General features: G+C 43.7%; 1 protein-coding gene across 1 annotated transcript; it reads left to right on the forward strand.

The window, feature by feature from the left end:
• The first annotated feature begins 4,672 nt into the window (after positions 1-4,672).
• Positions 4,673-6,510, forward strand: LOC122023931 (3-oxoacyl-[acyl-carrier-protein] reductase FabG-like). The gene is made up of 3 exons (XM_042582371.1): positions 4,673-5,099; positions 5,710-5,939; positions 6,028-6,510. The coding sequence occupies exons 1-3, from the start codon at positions 4,769-4,771 to the stop codon at positions 6,304-6,306; spliced, it is 840 nt and encodes a 279-aa protein (XP_042438305.1). The 5' UTR covers positions 4,673-4,768; the 3' UTR covers positions 6,307-6,510.
• The last annotated feature ends 9,812 nt before the right edge of the window (positions 6,511-16,322 follow it).

Here is a 16,322-nt window from a genome sequence, read left to right on the forward strand (position 1 = left end):
TCATCTTCTTCTTCGCCTTGTGTTTCGATTGCCCGTTTTGAGGAGCTAGCATCCTCACGAGTCTTATGCGGAAACACATGCTGAAAGAAATAGGCATTTCTCGATTCGATTATCGAGTTCCTGTGTATCTCCGGTACGTGTGACTCATACACACAAAATCGATAAGCACTGCTGTTATGTGCATATCCAATAAATATGCAATCAACAGTCTTTGGTCCTATCTTAATCATTTTCGAATCAGGTACCAACACTTTGGCAAGACACCCCCACATTTGTAAATATTTGTAGGACGGTTGTCTTCCATTCCACAACTCATAAGGGCTCTTATCTATTTTCTTCCGGGGCACCTTATTTAAAAGGTAATTAGCTGTTAACACAGATTCCCCCCACATGGACTCTGGCAATCCAGAGCTTAATAGAAGAGCATTCATCATCTCCTTAAGAGTTTGATTCTTTCGCTCAGCAACTCCGTTTTACTGAGGAGTATATGGAGCTGTTGTTTCGTGTCTGATCTCATGTTCAGCACACAACTCAGCGAACGGTGACACATATTCACCTCCTCGGTCACTTCGAACCACCTTAATTTTCCTATTAAGTTGGTTTTCAACCTCATTCTTATATAGAGCAAATTTCTCTATAGCTTCATCCTTACTTTTGAGAAGATACACATAACAATATTTTGTGTTATCATCTACAAAAGTGATGAAGTATTTATTACCACCACGTGTTGGTGTACCTTTTAGGTCGCACACATCAGTGTGGATTAGGTTAAGTGGTTCATTACTTCTTTCAATATGTTGAAAGGATGACCTTGTCATTTTCGCTTCAACACAAATCTCACACTTGTGTTTTGGGTCAAGGTGGAATGTAGGTATGCTTTGCATGTTTATTAATCTACGCAACACATCGTAGTTAACATGTCCTAGTCTACCATGCCACAAACACGAAGACTCAAGCATATAAGTGGAAGAGCTTTCATTTTTATTTATCTTGGGCCTAATGGCCATTACATTGAGCTTAAATAGCCCATCAGATACATAGCCTCTTCCTACAAACATTCCATTTTTGGACAATACAACTCTGTCCGACTCAAAAACAATGCGAAAGCCATGCTTGCTCAAAAGTGATCCGGACACTAGATTCTTCCGAATCTCCGGAACATACAACACATTGTTCAGAGTGAGGTCTTTGCCCGAGGTCATCTTCAGCACCACTTTTCCTTGGCCCATGATGTCCGAGGTTGCTGAGTTCCCCATGAACAGTTTGTCTCCAGTGACTTCCTCGAAGTTGTTTGCCGCGGGTTTGAACCAATCAGGTTCAACTCAGAGACCACAGCGCAGAAGTCGTCCATTTCTGGTCCCTCGTTCAGGTTGGCCTCTTGCTTCTTCTTCGGCTTTCTGCACTCCGAAGATTTGTGACCCGCTTTGTCACAGTTGAAGCACTTCTCAGAGAACTTCTTCTTGCTGATGCCTCCTCTGGGTCCCATCTTGGAAGACTTGGGGTTCTTCCGTTTCGATCTTTGACCATGCTCGACCATGTTGACTTTCACAGTAGCCTGAGAGAACAGTTTCCTCTCTAAACTCTTGTTGTCTTCTTCAATGCGAAGTCGAGCAATGAGTTCCTCCACATTCATCTCATTCCTCTTGTGCTTCAGGTAGTTCTTGAAGTCCTTCCAGCCAGGAGGCAACTTTTGAATAATAGCAGCCACCTGGAAGGTTTCACTCAGAACCATCCCTTCTGAGTGGATCTCGTGCAAGATCACCTGAAGCTCCTGGACTTGGCTGATCACCATCTTGGAGTCAACCATCTTGTAGTCCAGGAATCGACCCACGATGAACTTTTTTGCTCCTGCATCCTCCGTCTTGTATTTCTTGTCCTGAGACTCCCACAACTCCATAGCCGTTCTTTTCATGTTATACACAGCGTACAGCGAGTCGGCAAGATAGTTGAGAATGTAGTTTCGGTAGCGGAACTCAGAATGAGTCCATGCCTCCACTGTACCGATGATCTGCGCATCAGTATCCTCAGCACGCTTGGGAGGGTCATTGGTCACCTCTTGAAGTTCAGTCCACTAAACTTCTCTGGCTTTTCCCCATGACTGATTAGCACAGTTCCAATCGGGGCGGAGGGGGCCTGCACTTGTTGAGTCTGTTGCACCTCAACATTTTGTTTCGTGGCCATCTCAGCAGAAACGAGTCTGTTTCAAGATTGTTAGACACAAACAATCTGCCGGAGATTTTAGGGGTATTAGCTGAATTCAAATAGCACTGATTTAAATTCAACTTACAGTAGAGATGACCTGTGCTCCAAGCAGAAGAATTGTCGAGCAAGAAGATCGGCTGAGCCACTAGTCTGTGTTGCCGAGCGGGCGGATCGGCCGAGCAGAGGGCAGATCGGTCGAGATGAGGTCGGTCAGTCAGCCGGGTCAGTCGGGCGGCCGGGTCGGCGGGTCGGCCGGGTCGGCATGTAGCAGAACAGGTCTTGACAGAAAGGAAGACCAGGTCTGTTTAGAGTAAAATGACCAGGTCTGTTCAGAGCAGATCTGCAAACAGAAGACCAGGTCTGCAAAGCAGTCTCGAAAGAGCAGTAAGGTCGGGCAAAATCCCGACCGAGCAAGCTGACCGAGGACTGCAAGTAGCAGTTTCCTTGAAACAGATTCGCCCCCACCTCCGGCTGTGCTTCGAGGCTTATTTAGGAGGTCTGTTTCCAGGATACAACGGTCTAACCGCGAACTCCACCAAGCACCGGTGGTCAGGGCGAACTGAGTGGTACACGAAAGCTACCGCGGGCAATCTGCGACAGTGAAGGGGAATGAGGAGGAGAGCTTCTGCTGTGTTATCTGCGTAACCTTTTGCCTGAAGTCGCAGCCTCCTTATATAGGAGCTCAAGACCAAAGGACACCATTAAGATATATGTGGCAAAATGTTATAGGAGCTCAAGATATATGTGGCAAAATGTGCGACAGTGAAGGGGAATGAGGAGGAGAGCTTCTGCTGTGTTATCTGCGTAACCTTTTGCCTGAAGTCGCAGCCTCCTTATATAGGAGCTCAAGACCAAAGGACACCATTAAGATATATGTGGCAAAATGTTGGTTGTTCCGCTTGGACAAATTTTTGTCCCGATCGGTCCGACATTCGTGTGCGCAGGTCACGCTTGCACACGAGTCAACTTGGTTCAATGCAATCCGGGCCCTGGATTTGCAACCCCCCCTGCGTGAGAGAGAGCCTCTCCCTATGCATTTGTTCACATCCTCAATGCATGTGAATCAATATAAACCAACAAACTTGCCTTGAAACTTCCAATGTGGAACTAAAGTCTCATTCACAATGGAACTTCTTCTCTTCCACCTCTTCTCCATTCACACTTATTCAACACATTTGTTAGTGAGTTATGTAAGAGTATGCTCTTGTTTCAAAGGAGACTCTACATTTGTGAGGAGAGCAGAGAGTGGGGCTCTGGAATGTGGAGGATGACTCTTTCTAGTGAGGTTCTATGGAGGGAGGTATGTATTTGGGTTGTGGATGGATTGTAGATAGGTAAAGTGAATATATCCGTAGCAAACGACTACAATAAAGATAAATCAAATATATTATGGTTGAGGTTTTGTCAAAAAAAAAAAAAAAAAAATCTATGAGGATGAATAGATGCACTAATAATAATATATCTAATCATCCATGGTAAAAGACAAGTCCAATCCATTTATAGTTGGTCATTTGCTCGAAATGAACATCGAGTTGTTTGGTTACTATGATAGGAGAGCACGGTCCGAGCTGATGTGAGCTTGGAGATTGATGATTGGAGTGTTGCCACGGGATGGTCACATTCAGGTTTCACTGCCTAGCTTCAGAGGATCGCAGCTTATACCTTAGGCTTTGACGTGCTGTTTTGATGGACGCTTTTGTTAGAGGCCAGCTTATATATTGATGATGTGTTGGATAGTGATCCACCGATGATGGAGCGTTGACACTAGGTATAAGCTGACCCTTATGTCTAAGACTCGGATGTGCATAATTAGCTATCAACAGGGTTAGAGGTTTCAGGGGAGGCACTGCTTCAGGCTAGAGACCAATAGCTTTCGCGATTTCACTGCATATGCCTGGCGATCCATGCACGTTACACCGCTGGCGATCTAGGTGGAATTTATGATCACATATTGGACAGTGATTAGTATTTCGTGAGGTTAAATCATAGCATCATGAGTAAGCATGTGGTAGGTGGGGTGAGTTGTATAGGGACCGGGGATTTACGTCCCGACTACCTTGAGTTTCGACCCCGCGACCTCATGTGGCAAACATCCCATCATATACCAACTCGGATGACCTGTGGGGTCATATGTCTGGCGATCCATGCACATTACACCGCTGGCGATCTTGGTGGTATTTATGATCATATATTGGACCGTGATTAGTATTTCGTGAGGTTAGTACCCACGAGGATACACATACCTGTATATATTTCGCACCTTAGACAACTACTTGGATATGATATTTTCTATATATTGTGCACATATTTTATTGTACCATCCTTTTTAATGATATAATTATTTCTCTTTCATTAAAAAAAACTCATAATTGTACGAACTAGGATATGGACTATGGACCCATCACAACTAGCACGCACACCCATTTTCTTTTATTTATTTTTGCGTTGCCTTAAAATGCAAACCACGAAACTAGCTTTGAGCAATCACTCACCCACTACTCACCAAATCGAAAGCTGGGGGTTCTTGTTTTTTTCTTTTCAGCTCTCTCGTGTCTCGGCAGCTGCGATGGCGGTGGAGGGGGGCGACCAGCGGCCGTGGGGGAGGCTGGACGGCAAGGTCGTGATGGTCACCGGCGCCTCCTCCGGCATTGGGCGCGATCTCTGTCTGGACCTCGCTAAGGCTGGCTGCCGCGTCGTCCCGGCCGCGCGGCGGGCTGACCGCCTCAAGACCCTCTGTGACGAGATCCGCGCGTCCCGGCCGGGCGATCCTTCCGCCACCGCCGTGGCGGTCGTGCTTGACGTCAGCGCGGAGGAGGCGGCCATCGCGGCCGCCGTGCGGAAGGCCTGGGATGCTTTCGGGCGGATCGATGGATTGATCAACAACGCCGGAGTTCGTGGTAATCAATTGATCCATCAATCACTCATTTCTGTTTTACTCCTGTTGATTTTCTTGTTTGTAGATCAATTTGATGCGCATTTTTGCTGATTTTACTGTCCGATGCCTGATTCTTTTGTTAGGGTTTGTCTTTTACTGCTAGATCAAAAATCTATTTGACATATAATGATGAAATCACTAGGTTTTTGAAGCTCCTCCTCTAGTAGTTAGATCCAAATCATGTAGTTGTTCTTAGCAATTTCAAATTATAGAAAGGACGTTCTGTCTTATATTTTATCCCCAAAATTATTATAATTGGAGTATTGTTATATCAAAATAACTTGTTCCAACTAATTCAAATTTGCTCAGACTTGATCAAAATTATTTATAGAAATGTGAAGCAAGTCAACCAAAATTATCATGAGTTGTAACCAATTAGATCCAGTCAGTCGAAATGACTACTAATATGAGTTGAAGGAGTCGGGTAGGTCATGTGTCAATTAGATCGATAAGGCCAATTGAACTGAATGGTCCAAATGACCTTGATGGGCTCATAGTTGGTTGAATGGTTTGGTCCATCTTAGAAGGCTCGAAGAACTATCTTTCCTAAATGCTATCTCTTAATTTCTCAGGTGCTGTGAATTCATCACTAAATTGGTCCCAAGAGGAATGGGACAGCGTCGTCAAAACCAATCTGACTGGTTTGTGGTTAGTTTCCAAACATGTCTGCAGACTCATGCGCGACGCCAAGCTCAAAGGATCCGTGATCAATGTTTCATCCATTGGTGGTCTTCGTCGCGGTTATAAACATGGAGCCATCGCCTATAATGCTTCAAAAACAGCTGTTCATACGGTCACCGAGGTACACAATTTGTAACCGAGCCATGTCATAACATTCACATTCTAGCATATTGAACTACTCTCGTGTTTCTGTTTTGTATCTTAAACAGGTGATGGCATTGGATTTGGGCGCTTACAATATTCGAGTGAATGCGATCGCGCCTGGATTGTTCAAGTCTGAGATAACCTCTTCCTTAATGCAGAAGAAATGGCTGAGTAGAGTGGCAGAGAGAACTGTTCCTTTGAGAACATTTGGGACAACAGATCCTGCAATCACTATGCTTGTGCGGTACCTGCTTCATGACTCGTCGGAGTACATTTCGGGCAATGTTTTCATTGCTGATGCAGGTACTACCCTTCCAGGGATCCCTATTTTCTCCTCACTCTGATAAGTTCATGCCTGCCGCCCAACTTGGTCACCCACTTCTCATAGATTTATCTTGAATGGTGTGGACGTGAATTAAAAGTGTGTTCTTAATAATTTATATTATTAAAAATAGGAGTGTAAATTAGTCTAGTTGAATTTAACTGTGGTTAAGCTTGTTTATTTGTTTATTAAGTTTGTTTATTGAGTTTAATTTTTTTTAGCTCAATTAGCCGTTAATCTAAAATATAAAACATAGATTTAGTATTTAAATAAAAAAATAATTTTATAATTAAATTTTACATAAGTTAATAAGCAACTTTTTATTTATAAATTATTGGTGTAGTTTTATGAACATCAACAAACTAACTTTTCAACTTTACTAATGTTCAAATTTGTTTATTTTATATATATTTTTTTACTATTAAACAAGTATAAACGAGCTTAATCAAACTTTTTCATCACGTCTAATGTATTTATGGACCTAGTTAAAAAGGGCACTGTATTAAAAATAAATATTAACATAGAGTCTTACTTATAGTTCGATACTTAAAATACTCATTTATATTCAATCGTGGTTATCTCATCCCTGAAACAATATATTTTCAAGGTGGTGTAATTTAGACAAAGTTGCTTTAAGATAGTGTAATTTTGATGAAAGTTTTTCGAAAATAAAATATAAAAGATATTTTAGATATCAAGGTGAATGTTGTTTCTATATCGGAATGAAGGAAGTTGAAAAGCGGAGGATGGGGTGATCGTTGATGGGATGAAGATTTTAATCCTGTAAAACAAAATCAAACCAGGGAAGGGGTTCCTGGCATTGGCCCTTCGACGCTCAAGTCAAAATTAGGAAAAGAATGAGTAATCAAAAAAATAATAAAGCTTGCCTTCTTCATACCTGACGTACCCTTTTATACCTTTTTATGTGATAGTTCATCTATCCTTATTTAATTATATTAACTGTTAAAGGAAAACTTCTTTGTCTTGACTTCTGTGCATTGATAATCAATATAGTATTCTTCTTTGTCTTGCCTTCTTCATATGATAGACGGAGTGTTCTCTTTTACTTTCTTATCTCCACTTGTGTAATGTCATTCCTTGCGTCGAACGGGCGGTCTGAGCGGCTCGTTTTCCTGCCGACCAGCCCATGATGCCCCGACCGACCGGGCGATGTCTAATTGGTCACTCCTTTGCTGACCGGGATAACCGTAAGTCCGGCGTTGACCACCTTAACTTTGACCGACACCTTGTCAATTGACCCGTGACAGATGGGTCCTCCCTTATCCGCTTATGTGCTACATATGCTGGAGGCACCTGCAATTATTTCAGACACCTCGTGCTCTAGTTTAGCTTTTTTTTTAAAAAAAAAAAAATCCTAAAATTCTTTAAATCCTACCCTCTTAAATATTATATTCCAAATTCTAAATCCTAAACCCTAAATAATTTTTTTTTAAAAAAAACACATCCTAAATACTATATCCTAGATACTAAACTTTAGACTCAACATCCTAAATACTAATCCTAAACCCAAAGTTTAAAACAAATAAAAAAAAAAAAACCCCACCCTAAAACCCTAAATAGTATATACTATACCCCGTGAGCACCTAAATTTTTTTTAAAAAAATTTTTTAGCTTGACCAATATAACCTAACCCTTAAATCCTAAAGATAAAATATAATTAGCTTAACACTGGAGCTAAAAAAATAAAGATAAAAAAAATTGTTCGTGTAATGAGGTATTTGGATCAATTCCATGTGGCCCAGTAAATATAAAAAAAAAACTAATTTTAGAATTGAGGAACCTGGGTATATTCTAGGTGCTTCAGTCATGAATAGGGGAAAGGGAAGGTATATTAAAATCGTATATATATATATGTGATTTTGTTACCCTACTTATCTTACCGTGCTCACCCAAGTATATATTTTTTTTTAATATATTTTTTTAGAGCTTAGGGTTTAGAATTTAAGATTTAGAGTATAGAATTAAGGGTTTGGGTGAGTACATAGTGTTAAATTTCTTTTTTTAAAAAAAAAAAATCACTTCCTTCACCTATGGCATTTCACGCTTTCTCTCCTAGGTTCTTGAGAAGCTACACAGTGTCCTCTCGAAATGGTCTAGTGGCTAGCACATAAGGTGTTGCCACCATGAGGTCTGAGGTTCGAATCTCGGCAAAGCCGAGGTAAATGTCTCCCTTATGTGTTAGTCACTATTCCAAAGGCTAGTAGCCGCCCGTAATTTACCTCCTCCGTGTTGACCCTGGAATGAACTGGCGGAGGCACTAGGGGCGAGCATATTCACCTTTTGCCACCATGAAAAGCTACACAGTAATCCAACCATGATAATCATCAATGCACATCAACATTAAGGCCAAACCTTACCCAGTCTTATCCATGTCCCTGACCCAACAAATAGTGTCACCACCTAATAGTTCAGTTAGTCGGATTCTCGTCTCTTTTGATTAGACTTATCTGAGAAACTTGTAGGACCGTTGGGCCGGCTAGAAGGGGGTTGTTGGATATCTTGCTAACACAAAAAAAAAGAAAACAAACCCTCCTCGAACTCTTTAGGCTAACACTTGCATAATTAAGTTAAGCAGATAAATTAAAAGCATAAAGAAAAGCGAGGCACAAAAGATTTACTTGGTTACAACCGATGTGGTTGTTAATCCAAGGAAGATTAAGCTCAATAAAACTCCTTCGGGCGGAGAAGCCTCAAGTGCAGAAAAAAGAAGCTTAGACTAAAGAGAGTGTGCAAGCACTGGATTTACAATCGGTGAGTTCATGTTTAAGCTTGGACCAAGGCTATATTTATAGTCTTGGTCGGCGCACTTGGACATTGGGGGATAAATTTTATCCCCATCGGATCGAGTCAAACTCGATCCTTGAAAATCGATCTGGGCGGAAGGGTTCCGGCGCCTTCGGGCACCGGAGCCCTAAGGTCAACATAAGTTGACTTTTCGACTTTTCAGCTCGTCTCGATCCAGCTCATCTCGATCCGGGTCGCTTCGGCTCCGCTTGCTTGGGTGATCTCGCCATCAGGAATAGGGCTCACCGAACCCATCTTCGGTCTTCTCGGCGTGCTTCCCTCGGCTCGTCCCCGGAACCGCTGTTCCTTCTCGTCACCGGTACTCATCCGCAGATTTCGTCCCTCGGTCGCACCCCATGCCTAAGCTGCGCCTCTTGCTCCCCGAGCAATCTTCCGCTCGGCTTTCCCTCGGAACCACGCGCACTTCCTTCTCGTCCCTGTACTCTTCCGCACCTCGTCCCTCGGACTGCCGTCCTGTCCTTCTCGCTAGTTGCGTCTTCCGCTCGAGTACCTGTGCTCCTAAGCTCCTGCACACTTAGACACAAGGTTAGAAACAACGCAGGACCTAACTTAACTTGTTGATCACACCAAAACAACCTTGGGGTTCCAACAATCTCCCCCTTTTTGGTGTGATCAACCCAAGTTAAGCTAGGGTCAAAAATAGATATGTAATTAAATAATTTATTGCAATAACATGCAACATGATAGAAGTAATTAAATTTCAAACATTCCAAATTTTAATTTTCAATTTTAACAGAATTTAACAGAAAATTTCAATTTTCTCTACCTCCCCCTAGACTTATACTTTCTCTTCTCCCCCTTTGATCACAATAAAAATGGGGTTTCAAGAAAAACAATCTAAGAGTTAAAGACTTAGAAAAAAATACCTCTAAACAAAAGAATTTCTAAGTCATTAAGATCCTTTTAGAGCAATTTCGAGAACTTTGAAAATTTTACAATAATTTTCACCAAAAAAAAATCATTCTAAAAAAAATTAGCAAAATTAATAATGTAAAAAATTTTCTTTGCATTTATTTAATTGTTGTTCTAATGCTCTTTATCAACAGGATTTTAAATTTCCATTTTAATTTATCAAAACTTCTTAAATCACACTGTTTCAAATTTAAAGCCACAAATATTAAACATGCAACAATTTGTATCATGTTAATTTCTATTATTTTTTGAATTTCAACTTCACAAAAATATTCAAATAACATAAATTCTAACTTGATAAAATTCCTCAATATAAAAAAATCTTTCAGCAATGTGCAAAATTCGTTTGAAAGAATATTTTGTAATTTGCCAGAATTTTTTAACAATAAGAATTTGCAGGAATCTATTAATAATAGGTTTCTTAATCCGAAAATATTTTTCGATGAATCAATTTCTAATTCATAAAACTTTTTCAATAAAGTAATTTGTACTTCCAAATTTTTAGGACCAGAAAAAGTTTTCGATAATATTTCTAAGTTGCATAATTCTTTCGAAAAACTTCTTTGTGATTCACAAAAGTTTTTTAGCAAAGTTTCCAACTTGCAAAATTCTTTTGTTAAGATATTTTGAAATTCGAAGAACTCTTTCAATAATATTTCAAATTTGCAGGATAAGTTTGACAATAGATTTTCTAATATAAAAAACTCTTTCGATGATTCGCAAAAATTTTCAGGCAATTCTTCGATTGAATTATTCAATTGATCAGAGGTTCGAGTCCATACCTGACTTACCTTGTCAGTAATTGATTCTCCCCCTTTCGAGTTGCTTTCTTCCGAAGATTCTCCCCCTTCATCGATCTCGGGATGTACTTCGGCTGTTGTAGTACTTACCTCGATTTCGGACTCTTCTGTCGGTGGCTCGGTGTCTATTGAGGTGGCAGCTTCTGAAGGTTCTTCGTAGAGCTGCAAGAACTTTTCCCAAAGTTCTTTTGCGCTTTCATAATCTGCGACCTTTTTGAAATCTTCCTTTGGTATTACATTCAGAAGATAATATTTTGCTCGCCCATTTGCCATAGACTCCTCACGTTGCTTTTCGTTCCAGAGGCGTAGGTCGAGTCCTTCTCCGTTCATGTTCTTTGGTTCTTCATAACCAAATTTCATTATTAAAGAAATATCAGAATCTGAGTTAAGGTATACCTCCATGTTTTGTTTCAAGATGGAAAACTCCCCCTCGAATGCAGGTGGGTAGTCGCTAGCTCCGGCCATCGTTTTGTTGCTTCAGACGGCGGTTAGTCCTTCTGAGGCGTACTCAGCTCTGTAGGACCGTTGGGCCGGCTAGGAGGGGGTTGTTGGATATCCTGCTAACACAAAAAAAAGAAAACAAACCCTCCTCGAACTCTTTAGGCTAACACTTGCATAATTAAGTTAAGCAGATAAATTAAAAGCATAAAGAAAAGCGAGGCACAAAAGATTTACTTGGTTACAACCGATGTGGTTGTTAATCCAAGGAAGATTAAGCTCAATAAAACTCCTTCGAGCGGAGAAGCCTCGTACAGCGTTGAAGTGCAGAAAACAGAAGCTTAGACTAAAAGAGAGTGTGCAAGCACTGGATTTACAATGATTAAGCTTCTGGACCAAGGCTATATTTATAGTCTTGGTCCGGACGCTGGAAGGGTTCGAGGGGGATAAATTTTATCCCCATTGAATGTCAAACTCGATCCTGTTGAAAATTCGATTCCGGGCGCCCGGAAGGGTCCGTTCCGGGCGCCCGAGCCCTAAGGTCAACATAAGTTGACTTTTCGACTTGATTCGGCTCGTCTCGATCCACTCATCTCCGGTCTGCTTCACTCCGGCTTTGCTTGGGTGATCTCGCCATCCGGAATAGGGCTCACTGGAACTCATCTTCCGGTCTTCTCGAGCGTGCTTCCTCGCCCTGAATTGCGTGTTCCTTCTCGTCCACGGTACTCATCCCAGACTTGGCCCCTGGTGCACCCGCCGACCTTCGCTCGTCTCTTGCTCCCGAGCAATCTTCCGTACCTCGGAACCACCGCGCACTTCCTTCTCGCTAGTTGCGTCTTCCGCTCGAGTACCTGTGCTCCTAAGCTCCTGCACACTTAGACACAAGGTTAGAAACAACGCAGGACCTAACTTAACTTGTTGATCACACCAAAACAACCTTGGGGTTCCAACAAAACTTTGTGATGCGGTGGGTAGCCGACATCCACGTGGTTTGGTCAAAGTTAGGAGTCAAGCCAAGTGACGAGTCAAATGGCATACAGAGTCATGCTTGGTTAAGACAAGACCTAAGTCAAGGCTCATGCAAGAGTCACGTTACCACTGAGCACCCGACGCCCAACTTTGACACCCCTACTTCTCAACGTCCAACTTCAACACCCTTACCTCTTGGCACTCGACTGCGACACCCCTAACTCTTGGCGCCCAACTCCGACACCCCTACCTCATGGTGCCTGACTCTAATATCCCTACCACTGGATCGAATAGAGAGTACGAAACCAGCCGAGAACATAGTGAACGTGAGGTGACATTAGTGATGATAAATGAGGGAGACTTGGGAGAATGTGCACCATGAAGTGAGGAGGACGTTGGAGTGGTTGTGCCAAGATCCACCTTGGTTGTGCCAAGATCCACCTTGACTTCTTTTCTAACCCTTTTTGAGTTCTGTAGAGAATTCCCGAAGTTGATACATTGCCTCCGAGACATCTGATCCATCACCGGCCTCCTCATAATGGTTCCTCATCTTTGATCGTAGTCCGATCGAATCACCAATGAACTCAATTATGCAGGTGCTTAAGAAGGCAGGAACTAGAGCCATCAATTTGGTTGGACCCGTTAGATTGATCCATCCCGTCAAATAATTTAAATAAGTTGGATTGGAATTTTATCAACTAAAATCTGTTATAGGTCGACCCGTGTAGACCCATGACCCATCCCGGGTCGGCCCACGACAGACTTACGTTGGCCCGTGAATTAAGAAACACATGTAAGTTAATTTTATGTCAATTTATCATCTTTCATTATTATAATTTTAAAATAAAAATAATAATTTTAATCAAATATAAGTATTCGTTTATGTCTATTTACATTTAAAATATCTATTTCTGGATATATTTGATTGATGAAATCTTTCTGAAATAAAATGTTAAAAATATGAAAAAAATTTAATAATTTTTTAAAATTTTTGATAGGTCCATGGGTTCACCAGCTTAATCGGCAACCCATCTTGGATAGGATTGATTTGAAGATTTTCTAATCCACTAAAATGATGGATCCACCTGACCTACCTCGTCAAATGGTTAGCTCACTATGGGCCCACCCACCCAGCTACAGATTGAACCACAGCTCTAGTAGGAACATACGACAAGAAAAAAAAACTCTTTGGCAGGAGCATATTGAGTTTATTCGTCCAACATATCGGCCAGTTGCTCATTTGGGCCAACAATGTAGCCCATAAAGCGACATACAACAATTAGCCCCAATTAGCCTTAGTGATGGCCTAGGTTGGAACTTCACTGTTTAGGAAGATGAAATCCTCCTGAAAATGTTATATCCCTATGTTCCCATGCCGATCAGACGAACTAAATCATATTTCAAGGATGCAGTGTATATCATGAAAATGTCATAGTCGTCCAATCGACGCTGGGACATAGGGACATAATATTTTTAGGACAGAGGATCTTATCTTCTATTTAGGCTGATTAGATTACGAGGAAGGTTTTTTTAATTAGAACTCCTTCAAAATTAAATTCAAATTGAAGGGAAACACCTAGTCTTGCATTCTTACAGTTATTAGAATTAGACTCCCCTTCTTGAAATTTTAACTATCGAGGAATCTAAGCATTTCCTCTCCTTTTTCTTCTTTTGAATATTTTCTTCTCTTGGTAAATTCAAAGATGTTGCCCCCTCACGGCTGCAAGACACTTTTTTATATATATATATTCTCACCCCGTTGATATACTCCCCTCCCCGGGTCTACCATAAAATATAATTATATTTACACTTGATCCGGTACTAAGGACGGGAGATCACTCGTTGGCGGGAGGTCAACGACACGTGGAGGTCAATGGTCAAGAGGGTCAATCCCAAGGTCGTGCTGAGCGGTCGGAGGTTGTGCCGAGCGGAGTGGCGGGGGGCCGACCGAGTATCCGACCGACCGGACATCTGGCCAAGGGTCTCTCAGACCGGACGAAAGACAGCCCGACCAGGGGTCGGGTTTCCGATGCTCAAGGTAAAAGAGTCTATGGGCCGGGCGGACAGGCCGCTCGGCCGAGCCACAGGACGATAGGGCGCAATTCCATCCGAGCACAAGAGCAGGGCTTCCTCGCCCGGGCCAAGGTATGCGCATTCCCGGAGGCCATGAGCGCCGAGCAGCTAGTCCGCTCGGCCCGGGAATAGACAAGTGGTGCAAGGGGACAAAAGGGACAGCTGGTAACATCATCCTCGAGACACCTGCCGCCAACAAACAACATGGTCGGCGTCCGGAGCGGACAGAGTATCGTACGGTGGAAGTTTCCACTGTCACGTCACAGATATGCTCGGACGATTGTGCCACGTCCCCAGCGCCCATCGACTCAACGCTCGGACAAGATCAAATTGGCGTCGTCTGTGGGAACGCACCTGAATCTGAGCAGAGACGATGGAAGAAGCTGGACACCAACTCATGGTGACGCTCTCCCCCAAAGAATTAGACGCGCTCATCCAAGCGCGGGCGGCCAAGATAGTCGAGCAGCAGCAAAAGGCTCAGGCCGATCGGTTAGCACAACAGGCAACGTCGGCATCAGGTGGTCAGGCGGTACCAGACGATCGGCCGGAGTAGCTCTCAATATGGGGTCAGAACAAAGGTTCGACCGGCACTCAAGTGGAAGCTCCGCCCGCCCCGATACCGTTCCATCAGGCTTTATTCCAAACGTCGTCAGAAGTCGCTCAGGCCAACCTCGACCGAGGATCTTCGTCAGACGAAACCCCCACGCGGGACAATAGAAAAGGCAAGGCGCCACGGACAGACTCATCCCCCGAGCGGATCAATAGACAGTTCTCCGAGGCCATCCTGCGCGACCCACTACCGAGGCATTACGCGCCTCCGGCGATCGGGGAATACAATGGGACCACTGACCCGGACGACCATCTGGGTAAGTTCGACAACACCGCCACTTTACATCAATATACAGATGGGGTGAAGTGCCGAGTGTTCCTCACCACCCTTTCGGGGTCGGCACAACGGTGGTTCCGGAGGCTGTCGGACGGATCAATAACAAGCTTCAAAGAGTTCCGCACGGCCTTTCTCCACCACTTCGCAAGCAGCAGACACTATCAGAAAACTAGCGTCAGTATATTCGCCATCAAGCAAGGACCGAGGGAGTCGCTCCGAGCTTACATCCAACGCTTCAACCAGGTGGCCATGGGCATCCCGACGGTCACCTCGGAAACTATGATGAACGCGTTCACACAGGAGCTTGTGGACGGTGAGTTCTTCCGATCGCTTATCCGAAAGCCGCCTCGCAGCTACGACCACATGCTGAATAAAGCCAACGAGTACATAAATGTGGAGGAAGCTCAGATGGCAAGGAAAAAAGAAATACCCTCCGAGCCACCAGCCTCAGCCGAGCGGAAGCCACCCACTACTCACCAACCACCGAGAGGACCACGGGCAGAAGCAGCCCGTCCTCATCAACACATAAGGTCGCACGCCGTCCAACAGGTGGCAACCGATCAGCCCAAGCCCAAGGGGAAGGTATGGACTCCCATGTTTTGCTCGCTCCATCAGTCAGCAACTCACAACACCCGCGACTGTCGGAGCCTCCCCCCAATCGCTCATCCTACACCGAGGAGCTATCGCCGTCGATCACCTTCGCCGAATCGACGACGTCAACACCAAAGTCCCGCCCGACGTACAAAAAGAAGATCTCCCGAGCGGCAACATAACCAGCAGCACAGGGTCATTCCTCGGGCATCGCATGAAAGACCCCGACAATCCGCTCGGGAGGAGGAGAATAGGGGCAATGCGTCGAGGGGTGAAATCAACATCATCGCTGGAGGGCCGACCGGAGGCGACTCCAACAAGGCACGAAAAGCGCATGCAAGGCAGCTCATGATCCATGTAGTTAGCTGCAGTCAGGAGCGGGCGAACGGGTCCGAGATTAGCTTTGGGCCTAGGGACCTCGAGGGAGTCGAAGTCCCGCATGATGACGCCCTCATCATCCGAGCGGTAATAGCTAACTACACTATTCACCGCATCTTTATTGATACAGGCAGCTCGGTCAACATAATCTTCCGGAAGGCCTTC

Source organism: Zingiber officinale, chromosome 9B (genome assembly GCF_018446385.1).
Source record: "Zingiber officinale cultivar Zhangliang chromosome 9B, Zo_v1.1, whole genome shotgun sequence".
Classification (NCBI taxonomy): Eukaryota; Viridiplantae; Streptophyta; class Magnoliopsida; order Zingiberales; family Zingiberaceae; genus Zingiber; species Zingiber officinale.